The sequence below is a fragment of the Oryctolagus cuniculus genome, chromosome 11 (assembly GCF_964237555.1).
Source record: "Oryctolagus cuniculus chromosome 11, mOryCun1.1, whole genome shotgun sequence".
NCBI lineage: Eukaryota > Metazoa > Chordata > Mammalia > Lagomorpha > Leporidae > Oryctolagus > Oryctolagus cuniculus.
Window position 1 is genome coordinate 98,578,282 of NC_091442.1, and position 12,006 is coordinate 98,590,287.

Below are 12,006 nucleotides of genomic sequence, written 5' to 3' on the forward strand. Positions count from 1 at the left end.
AATGCAGTCTCAGCCTTTACTATGATGCTATCTCTGAGAATTTTGCTGAAGTCCTATCTGATTCAGGAGGTCCGGGCCGGGAGCAGAGGTTCTGTATTTCTAACTAGCAACCATGAGATGCCAATGCGGCTGGTCTGTGGACCACACACTGAGTAGCAGGTTATTTTTCTGCCTTGGTAAGCACAGTAGAACAAATATAATAAAATTGTTATTTTGAATAACATGATACATGTTGTTGATGGACCCACACACTGAGATAGTTTAAATTTTTAAAATATCAGCTTGTTTTCTTGATACTACCTTCCTGACAAACACAGGAAGTAACAGAGGGAGACGGCTAGTGACAGCACTGTCCCTATCAGCCCTTGCATGAAATCTGCTCCACTGGAGATACTGTGTAAATGTTAAGTACATTAGCATATTTATCATCAGAGTTAAAAACTGAAGATGTGACGTAAGATAATCTGCTAAGGAAGAGATTACTGATAGGAAAATATTACTAAATAATCATTAAAATGTTATAAAAAATATTGCCCATCAGACAATGTATTAGGGAGTAAAGAGAAGAACTAGATGTGCTAGCAAGTGATGGGATCTGCTGCAGGCTCGGAAAAGGGACGAGAAGAGCAGAGTGTCAGTCTGGTAGGAAGAGCCCGAGGAAACCCAGCCTGGGGAAGTGGACGCGGGAGTCTTTGCCCACACATATTCTGGAAGAGTCACAAAGTGAACGCAGGAGGTTACGCCTTCATCAGGGAGTCCACCCAGTGGCTGGGGGCTCTCTAGAGCCAGAAAGAAGGAAATAGAGGTCTTTCCTACTCACTCATCCACCTCCCAAAAATTATGCTAAAAGAACTAAATTGGTATTAGCTATTGTCATAATTTCCCACTTGAGGTATTAAGTACCATTTAAATATTAACTAGGAATGACTTGTAGGACGACTCATTAGCTGTAGATTCTAGCTTCAGGTCTTTCAGTGGCCCAGATGTTGGTGATTCCTGTCTTAATGTGGTCTTGATGTTTTCATTCAAATGGTCTTGTGCCTTTGGTCTTCTGATACTTGGATATTATCTATTAATATTAACTTCACAGGGCCAAGATGCTTACTGACTGGCTATCAGCTACTTGGGGGTAGTCCAGTCCATGAGTTACTCTGACTCACCCAAAAAAGATGTCCAAGATGAAGGCACCTCTGGTCACCCATTCTCTCTGCTGCTAACGTTCTCCTAACACAAGACCGATCATTCTTGTGTGTGTGTGTGTGTGTGTACCACTAGCCACCCAATCCACATATATAGTTACCATTAGACAGAAAGCTTTGTGAAAAGGTTATGCCTCTCATGCTGACAGTCATAGTTCTCATAAACTGGCATCTCAAACACATAGTGGTGCTCGGTAACAATTTGTTGAGTGAAAGAATAATCTTTAAAAAGACCCAAATTGCTCAAATTCATTGATGGTGGAAGAATGTTCAGACATTTTCATGGGCTGAAAAAAAATCAAACTTATGAATTAGGCTAGTTTTAGCTACATTCTTAGGTTTTCCTTTTTTTTTTTTAAATAGAAATCAAGGGACCAAGACCTATAAAATTTGTTCTGCACAAGTCCCTAAATGAGCCGTATAAATGATAGTGCCTACTAAGAAGAGTCAACATTTCCCTGTGTGTAATCTCCTCTCTCGTGTTCCTTTTACGAAACTATAAAACCACGAGAGCCTTAGGATTTAAAAAGCTAGAACTGGCAATCTTTTTACATTTGTTGAGAGTATATGAGCCATAGCTTGAGCATACAACACAAACCAAAAACCAACATAAAACCAAAATGGGCAAAAGGTATGTATTCTGGCTTCAAGTCTGCCAGTAAACCTTTTTTGTTTCTTTTTTAATTGGAAAGATTTATTTCAAAGACTTTAATGGGTCTTAATTCTTTGTAGATTTACCTGTCTTACGATTTTACAAAGGTGACAGTTTAAAAATTGATTAGTAAAGTGAAAGGCAATGAATAATATGCAATACTTTCAAATTCACCTAAGCTACACATCATGAAAAAATATAGTGCAAATAAATATTCTGGTTTCTCTTCAGATCGCATAAATATATTGCAAGCATATGCCACTTCCCAAATGCAGTTATTGCAATGGCTCTCAGTGCCCTAGAGAATAAATACCGACATGTTTAGGCTGGCAAGCAATTTCCTTTAAAACCCAGCCCAATCAATCTCCAGAAGATTTCTTCCAGTATTCCTCTTGGTCTTGCACTCTTTACTCAAATGAAGTAGACTAGCTATTTGCTATATTGGCACATAGGAGAGGCCCCAGTGTTAACGAGCTGTTAAACACTGTTTAGCCAACGTAAACATCTGGGGGGTCATCATTTAGACAAGCATTTCTCAAACTGCTGTGCATCAGAATCACCTGAAGGAATTGTTAACACTCGGGTTGCTGGGCCCCATCCAGAGAACTGCTGAGTCAGTCGACTGGGGTGGGCCTGGGAATCTGCATTTCTAACACATTTCCCAGATGATGCAATGGTGCTCGGTCAAGGACTACACTTGGGGCATCACTGGCTTACGTGTTAAGTGTAACGCAAGTTGACTGCTAAGAGGGCAAGTCCAACACCCACGGAGTCTTAGCAGACCACGTGAGGTCATGCCACGCTGATGCTCAAGAGCCTTGGCCTGGCTCACTCGAGCTTCTCCTCCAAGTCGAAGCCGGTGCCTCCAGTGGCCTCCAGTGAGATAGCCGTTGCCCTCCTGTCTTCAGTCACTTCTCCGATCTCATCCGCTACGACCCCCCAGATTCCATTCTGATGCAACCATGTTAACGTCCATGCTTTTTCCTTTGGCACACAGAGCACTTTTCTGTCTTCAAACATTTGTTCTTACCCTCTGTCTAGAATCCTCTTCCCCAATTGAATATTTGATCAGTTTCTTCACTGTCTTTGAAATTCTTGCTGGTTTTACCTTTCTAGTGATGAGGCCCACCCTCAAAACCCTATTCAGTACTGCCCCTTGCCAGTCCTCTTCCATCTTAAACCCTTGGCTTCCTATATCCTTTTTCACTTTTTTTTTATTTATTTATTTACTTGTTTGAAAGGCAGAGTTGCACAGGGAGAGAGAGAGGGGGGTATTCCATCCACTGGTTCACTCCCCAGGTGACTGCAATGACTGGAGCTGGGCTGATCCAAAGCCAGGAGCCAGAAGCTTCTTCTGGGTCTCCCATGTGGGTGCAGGGACCCAAGGACTTGGGCCATCTTCTACTGCTTTCCCAGGCCACAGCAGAGAGCTGGATTGGAAGTGGAGCAGCTGGGACTTGAACTGGCACTTATATGGGATGCCGGCACTGCAGGCAGAGGCTTTATCGCTACACCACAGTGCTGGCCCCTCTTCACTTGTTTTATTTCTTCTTCTTTGGTAATACCAGCTTTTGTCACCGTCTCACATACTACATACTCCATGTATTGATTATATTTACTTGCCTGTTTCCTCCTTGAAGGCAGGGATCTTTCTTTTGTTCCCTAGTGCACCCTGAGCACTGAGCATGTAATAGGAGCTCAATACTCATAGACAGTCATCGAATGAATGAATAAACTAACAGATAAATACATTAAGTATAAAACTGTACAACATACCCTTTTGAGTAAATGCTATATAATGTCTTTTTGAAAATGTTAGCTGTTGTCCAAATTGTCTAGGTTACTCAATGATAAATTCTTTTCCTTTCTTCTTGTTATGCTTGATTGTTCATAATTCTCATTTTTAGATATTTGTATTAGTGATATGAAGCTATAGGATGGATACACACATACACATATCTATCTGTACATAACCTGTACAAAATGGACTGAATATGTTCTGTATCAAAGCAATTTCATAAGTAGATATTTGGGGCCGGCGCTCTGGCATAGAGGTTAAAGCAGCCGCCTGCAGCACCGGCATCCCATAGGGGCGCCAGTTCAAGTCCCAGCTGCTCCACTTCCAATCCAGCTTCCCTGCTGATGGCTTGGGAAAGCAGTAGAAGATGGCCCAAGTCCTTGGGCTCCTGCACCTGTGTGGGAGACCCAGAAGAAGCTCCTGGCTTTGGATTGGCCCAGCTCCAGCTGTGGCATCTGGGGAGTGAACCAGTAGATGGAGGACCTCTCTCTTTGTCTTTCCCTCTCTCTCTTGACTATGCATCTCAAGTAATTAAATAAATCTTTAAAAAATAGATACACACATGCATACTTTATCTTTTAAAAAATATTCACTTATTTGAATGAGCAACAGAGAGAGACAGAGGAGGAATGACAGAGAAAAAGAGATCGGGATCACTCCCCAAATGGCCATGACAGCCAGGTTCCAGCCAGGCTGAAGTCAGGAGTCAGTAGCGCCATCTGGGTGTCCCACATGAGTGGCAGGGGCCCAAACACTTGGGTTGTCCTCCACTGCCTTCCCAGGTGCATTAGCAGGAAGCCGGATTGGAGGCGGAGCAGCTGGAACTCAAACATGGGAAACTGATAACACAGGTGACAGCTCGATCTGCAGCCCCACAATGCCTGCCCCCATCCTTTATCTTAGTTCTCACTAGCACATTGCAGAATTTTATGTGTGAAGAGATTGCATCCATGGAGCTTCCGTAGCTGGCATAGGGTCATACGCTGATAAGTGGCAGTGAAGGTATCTACTATAGGTCTGTTTCAAACCTATTAAAATGAAAGTCTGAGCACAGATGAGGAGCAGAAATGAAACAGAATTCTCAAACACTGTGACACAAATCCAAGTTTGGGGCTGGGTGCTGAAAGTGGGGTGTGCCATATGCTACCTTCCATTACCTAAGCGATAAAGCTTGTCATAGGAAGCCCATTCAAATTCCATGTAGCTGCTGCATGTTTCCTCACTGAAGTTAAAAATATGTCCTTTAAAGAATTAGTGTGGTTTCTCCTGTAAGGTTTTCAATGATTATTTCCCATTGTGTTGCTCCCTTCCTGTCACTGTTTTTGGGCTGGAACAAGGAGTCCTTGGTGGGGAAAAGAAGGGCATGACCATCAGTCTCCGTGAACAGTCTTGAGTGACTTCTGTTGTCTAATGACTTCCGAGTTGACAGACACAACGGGCAGTGTGGTGAGGTGGACAGTGCACACACAGTTGACAGTCCCTCAAGCTCTGCCTGCACCTGTGTGGTCATATGTCATGGATAATGTCACATGGGTTGGGTGGGTCTTCTGAAATTCTGTTCTTTTTAAAAATACTTCTTGGGGTTATACCAACCATAAAGCAGAATCTGTTCTAGAAAGAGTTTAGTACTTTGAGGGACAGCATGAGATTGTCTGGCTATAAGTTAGGATACCCAGGAAGTATGGACCAAAGAACATTCATGATGAAACCAAAGCCTGCTGTTTTCAACTGTTCAAGTTCAATGTGGAGGTATAATGCCCCAAGTGCTGGTAACTATGCTTTATTTCATTATTTTGGATCCATTTATTGTCTGTGCCCTTCTCATAGATTAATTCTGAAGATCATCTTAAATCTCTCTCTATTCAAAGATTTCCTCTTTTGTTAGTCATCTAGTTTTCCAAAACGTAGGGCTACAGGAAACAGTTTTACTTCACGAAGAGTAAAAAAGGTTATTTTTATGACTATTGTACTATTTTCACTTCACATTCTTGCCTGTTAGCAAAGAATCCATTAGCAGATGTCTGTGAGTGTGTTATCTGAGCACTTCGTGACCTCTCTCTCTCCGGCCAGCAAAATGAAAATGCAAGATGAGATGGGGAGACTCATCCCTGTTGTACCAGTCATCGTTTTTCTCAATGCGTCCGTCCCGAATGGGCTTACCTTTGCAAGCATCCGGAGCAGAGAAGGGTCTCCGGAGGTCGCGGTAGAAGCCGGGCTTGCAGCGCTGGCAGTGCTGGCCTTCCGTGTTGTGCTGACAGTTGGCGCAGACCCCACCGCTCCGGTTCCCTGACGCCTCCCACACGTTAATGTCGAAGTGGCAGGCCTCAGCATGCCCGTTGCACTTGCATGCTGGGAGAGAGGAAGCAGGGAAGGCACACGGTTGAAGTGTAAGCCATGTCGTGCTCAGGTAGTTAAAACCAGCGTAAGCAGAGTAGTTTTATTTTGGGTATAGTTTTTGAATAGTGTACGAGACTCAAAGCCTTACAGGAAGGGATGCGTTGAGAACTCCAGCCTCCCCACTCCTATTTCCCCTGCCTGCTTCCCCTTGCCTGCAACAGGTTCCTTTTGTTTGATTAGTTTCTGGTGTATCTTTCTAGTTTTTCATTATGGATTATTAATTTTAAAAAGTAAATTTTAGGATATGCCCGGAAGTCAACCAAATGTACATACTATGTTTTATCTCCCTAATTGGTAGATAATTGATAAATGATCAATTATTTATAAATATCAATTATTTATTTTGGAAAGATTATTTCAGTAGTCACCAGTTTTTTCCCCTTTTTGATGGGGACGCTTCCATTTGCATCCTGCCATGCCCCAGGGGTGGTCACTGTGGGTCTCCTGACCTGACTGGGCAGGCAGAGATACTCAGGCATTATTTGAGGATGACAAGCAATACTGCAGATACAGGCCTGAATTCATGCTCGCAAGTAGGCCTGGAAGGAAACTTCGGGTGGACAGCACATGGTCATGGCAAGTGGGTTGATCTCCTCTCGTGAAGTGCCCTCCCTTCCTCCACTGTTGCTGTGCTGGTGAATTTAAGCAAGGCTGCTACAGAAGCCTTAGTTTTCTTATGGAAGAGGCCTGCAGTATGTCTTATGTAACAGTTTCTCAAAGGCATTTCCAAGATCATCAGGCAACAGCAGCAAGGGACAAGTCTCTGTGTCCTTCATGTATTTAGATATGCAGTGGGTTCCTGTGGAAAGAACCAGAATGGCACTCTAGGAATTTAGAAATTCTTCAGATTCTCTTGATGAATGCTCTGGAATGAGAATCCAGACTTTTCCATGTAGGTCAACTGTATTTGAAAATGTTTGTGCTATTGTTTTTCATTGTTTCCTGGATATGTTATGAGATTTGGCTAGACTCATATCTTTAAAAAGCATATTATAAGATAATTTAAGATTTATGCTTAAAGGAAATCCTTTACATTTCCTAGAAACAAATATAAATCAATATGATTCCCAGTTGTGTATGGGAAGAGCTCTCACAACTTTACCCACAGTAACTGCCTGTACAGCCTGGCAACATGCAGCGTTGTAAGTATAAGCATTTCGGGCATGTGCCTGTCTCTGAATGTCCCAAACTGAAAATTAAAAAATGGCTTTACCTCTTCTTTTTACCTTTTTACCCCTTTTTTATCTTCCTATCTAATCTCCAGTCTCAAACTCAAAGTTAGTCCTGGTAATACAATCCCATGCAGGATTTACAGTTTTACTTTCAAATCTGACCCTTCCTTTCAAGTATCATCAGTGAAAAAGCAAAGGCATCATGGCATTATGGGAAAAGTACCTAATTTGGAGACTGGAGATCAAATCCCGATTGGACCCTGTACTAACTCTGGCAAGTCATCTAATCTTACTGAGCCTCAGTTTCCTGATCTCTAAAGTGGGATCAACACCACCTGCTTTGTTGGGTTGTTCTGAGAACTGACTCCAAGAGAGCTATCTGCATGACTGTAATTCAGCATCTCAGCTATGAGAGCAACTGTCCACTGTAATCCACAGTTGCTCTTGGGTCCACTCATATTTTTATTCCATCAAATTCTCAAGGAGGGCGCTCAGGTTCCAACAGGTGCCCAAGCAAACAGGCAACATGTTCTTGACAAAACAGTCCCGTTAGCAACTTCGCAGAGAAACTGTTGACAGTGGTTGAAGTCATAGTGGGCTGCGGTACGGGCTGTGTGTCAGAGGTTGGAGGCTCTGTCACCCAGCACTTTACACTGTGTTTCCAGAGACACCAAGGAGTCCACAGATCAGCTCACTTTCCAAAGAAGGCTTTGAGTTTTCGCGGGCTTGTTACTTACTTCTGCACTCCTTAGGAGCCCCTGTTCTGCCATCAGCTGCCTCCCAGGGCCGGTCATTGTATAACGGTGCACACTGCTGGCAGTGGCTGCCTGCTGTGTTGTGCTTACACATACACTTCCCATGGACCTACAAACAACATCAAGTAAGAGCTATGAGCACAAACGATGTGAGGGAAGAGCACTCTTCCCCAATCTCATCTCATTGGCTTGGGCATTCAGTCGCTTTTCTGAAGGAGACAGCAATCAAGAGATCCTTTTTTAGAAAGCTTGTATTTATTTGTTGGAGAGGCAGAGAGACAGGCAAATAGATAGGGAGAGAAAAAGGTTCCATCCACTGGTTCACTCCCCAAATGCTTGTCATGGTCAGAGCTGGGCCAGACCGAAACTGGTGGCCTGGTACTCAATCCAGGTTTCTCCTATGGTGTCAGGAACCCAAGGACTTGAGCCAGCCCCATTCCCTCCCAGGGCCGGCATTCGCAGGGAGCTGGAGTCAGGAACCAGAGGACTGTATTGAACCCAGGAACTCTCACATGGGACACAGCATCTTAACTCCTAGACCAAATACCCACTGCAAGAGAGCCTTTCTAGAGTGTGTCTTGGGATTAATTCAAAATATTAAGAAATATAATTTCTTGGCTGTGGGTTATATGATCCTATTGAGAAATTCTGAGTACTGGCTAAGCATTTAAGTGTAAAAAATTTTTTAAATTTTTTATTTATTTGAGAGGCAGAAATACAGAGATAGGGAAAGAGAGAGAGCAAGCACTCCCACTCCCTGGTTCACTTCCTATATGCCCACAATGCCTGGGCCGGGCACAGTCAGAGCAAGGAGCCAGGAATACAATCCAGGTCTCCTATGGGGTGGTAGGAACCCAATTACTTGGGCCATCACTGCTGCCTCTCAGCATCTGGATTGGTGATAGGCTGAAGTCAGGAGCCAGAGCCAGGACTTGAACCTAAGTACCATGATTTGAGTTGCAGCTATCTTAACCTACTAAGCTAAATGCCTACTCTCAAGTAAATTTTATTACCTTTACAATTCTGTTCTTTATATAACAGTAGTATGTCTTCACTACATAAAATTTAGAAGCCTAGAATTTCATCACAAAGTGATATTAATAGCAACATTTGAAGCATGTATTTCCCATACTTTTAAAAACATAATTGTGCCAGCGCCACGGCTCACTAGGCTAATCCTCCGCCTTGCGGCACCTGCACACCGGGTTCTAGTCCCGGTCAGGGCGCTGGATTCTGTCCCAGTTGCCCTTCTTCCAGGCCAGCTCTCTGCTGTGGCCTGAGAGTGCAGTGGAGGATGGCCCAAGTGCTTGGGCCCTGCACCCCATGGGAGACCAGGAGAAGCATCTGGCTCCTGCCTTCGGATCAGCGCGGTGTGCCGGCCACAGCGCGTTGGCCACGGCGGCCATTGGAGGGTGAACCAACAGCAAAAGAAGACCTTTCTCTCTGTCTCTCTCTCTCACTGTCCACTCTGCCTGTCAAAAAAAAAAAATTGTATTTAAAACCTTATTTTCACATAACACATTAAGACTATCTTTCCTGTTCATTTACTATTTTAAGGCTCTCTTGTATAATGTACAACTTATTTGACCAGTCTTCTATTTTATTGTTAAAATATAGATACTTATTATAATATTTAATATTAATATTTAATTGTAAATGGGTTCTATATTTAATACTGCAACGAATATCCTGGTAGCTAAGTATTTATGTAAATCTTTAACTATTTTCATCAAATGTGTTTCCTAGAAGTAAAATCAAAGGGTCAAAATACATACAAGTTGATCATTAAGGTTTTGAATGCATTTTATTATAGTGAGTGGGTGTTTTCTTTTGATCTGACAGTTCAGAGTAGTTGAGGGTTTTTTTTTTTTTAATTAAAATATTGTACCTCACAGGGACAATTACATCAGAATTCTTAGGGGGCCGGCTCTGCGGCTCAATAGGCTAATCCTCCACCTTGCAGCCCAGCACACCGGGTTCTAGTCCTGGTTGGGGCACCGGATTCTGTCCCGGTTGCCCCTTTTCCAGGCCAGTTCTCTGCTGTGGCCCGGTAGTGCAGTGGAGGATGGCCCAAGTGCTTGGGCCCTGCACCCCATGGGAGACCAGGAGAAGCACCTGGCTCCTGCCATCGGATCAGCGCGGTGCGCCAGCCGTAGGGCGCTGGCCACGGCCATTGGGAGGTGAACCAACAGCAAAAAGGAAGACTTTTCTCTCTGTCTCTCTCTCACTGTCCACTCTGCCTGTCAAAAAAAAAAAAAAAAAGAATTCTTAGGGACCTGAGAGTTTAATACTTTTTGTATTACCTTACTGATAATCTCTAAAAATGATTATTTTGGGCCATCCAAACTATCTCCTAATGCTAAGAATTTCCACAAGTTCCAGTACCAAGGTGCATTCATTGATGTACAAGGCCAAGGTTATCGAACTGAAAAGTCTACAAAGTAGCTCAGGATGGTGTTCATAAAATGTGGAGCTATGAGTTTTTTTTTCCCCTTGAGAAGCAGTGTTAAAGATAATAAAGATAAAGTGTACCAGCCAATAAACAAATATTTCATGAATGTCTACAAGAGAGAGTCACTAGGCTAGGTCATGTTTGGTACACAAAGCACTACTATACAAAACAGAATTTTTGCCTTGTAGTTGGACAGAAAAGACTAACATAGGAGAGAATAACTAGACAATACATAAATTCTAAGACGCAACATGATGTTGAAACTCAAAAGATGCTGAAGTCAGCACACCCTGGTGGTGGCGGAGGGCTTCAGAAGGGTGGAGATTTGGCAGAGCCTTTGTCGGGCAGCGGAGAGACACCTCCAGGAAGAGGAAGCACAGTGAGCCAAGGTGTGAAGATCATCTATGACCCAAGTTTACTTCAATGCTTCTAAAGTATTTGACAGCAACAAAAAGAAGCTACTATAAACAACTTGCACTTAGAGTAGCCAAACTAAAAAAAGTCCCCCGAAAGTAAATTTCAACAAACGTGGAAATAGTTACCCCAGTACACTGACGTACTATTGTTTGACCTAAGATGACACTCGGGTGAATGACCTCCTCTCATCTAGGATTCCCTTTGTTTTAATATTCTCTTTATTTATTTCTTTTTAAAGATTTATTTATTTATTTGAAAGGCATAGAGCTATGGAGGGTGGGGGGGGGGGAGAGAGAAAGAGAGAAAGAGAGAAAGAGAGAGTGTCCATCCACTGGTTCATTCCCCAAATGGCCACAATGGCTAGGGATAGTCCAGGCCAAAGCCAGGAGCCTAGAACTCTGCCCAGGTCTTCTACATGGATGCAGGTGCTCAAGTACTTGGGCCATCCTTCACCGCTTTCCCAGGTGCTTTAGCAGGGAGCTGGATCAGAAGTGGAGCAGCCAGGACTTAAACTGGTGCTCATATGGGATGCCGGCATTGCAGGCAGCAGCTTAACCTACTGCACCACAACACTTGCTTCCCTTTAATTCTCTCTTAACATATATGTGTACATTTTTCTTAGAGTGTAGGATTGGCTCCTTGGAGTAAGGTGATATTGCAAGAATGTTAGTTGTCTTTATGGATATTCAGCTCACATGATAGATTCAACTTATTGGTTTTGGTTTGGAATGTCCACGTATGAGTTGAGTTATAATGACATATCTTCTCGGGCTTCTCTTCATGACTGTCTCTGATGTGAATGGTTTATATATAGAAGTCCCATGGACTTCTCCATTCACACATTCAGGCAAGCTCTAAAGACAGAATAGCATTTAAATTCAGAGTGCTGCAGGCATTGCTACTGCTCTATAAAAAGTGAAGGGTTTTTATGCTAGCTCCTAGATATCTGATTTTTCCAAGCATCTTTGTCTCTGAAGTATACGAAGTAGAAAAGCGTCAGTCCTGCTGCCTTCATTCCGTCTGCATCACTCAGCACTCCCTCTCATTAGGAAAAACCAGGAACTCCTTCTTATCGGATAGCTTCCGCATGGTAAGCTTCTTTCAAGGCTCTCAGTAAAAGTCGGTGATCCACTGTTTCACTTGTAATGCTGGATGCTGACTTCA

General features: G+C 43.2%; 1 protein-coding gene across 6 annotated transcripts in view; it reads right to left on the reverse strand.

Moving 5' to 3' along the window:
• The window catches only part of NTN4 (netrin 4), a 130,378-nt gene that overhangs the window by 37,905 nt on the left and 80,467 nt on the right, over positions 1–12,006 (reverse strand). For all 6 annotated transcript variants that reach the window (XM_051845776.2, XM_070052724.1, XM_051845777.2 and 3 more), the window contains 2 exons: positions 7,956–8,082; positions 5,810–5,998 (listed from right to left, as the gene is read on the reverse strand). In XM_051845776.2, the coding sequence (XP_051701736.2) occupies positions 5,810–5,998; positions 7,956–8,082 (316 nt within the window). The remainder of the gene's footprint in view (positions 1–5,809; positions 5,999–7,955; positions 8,083–12,006) is intronic.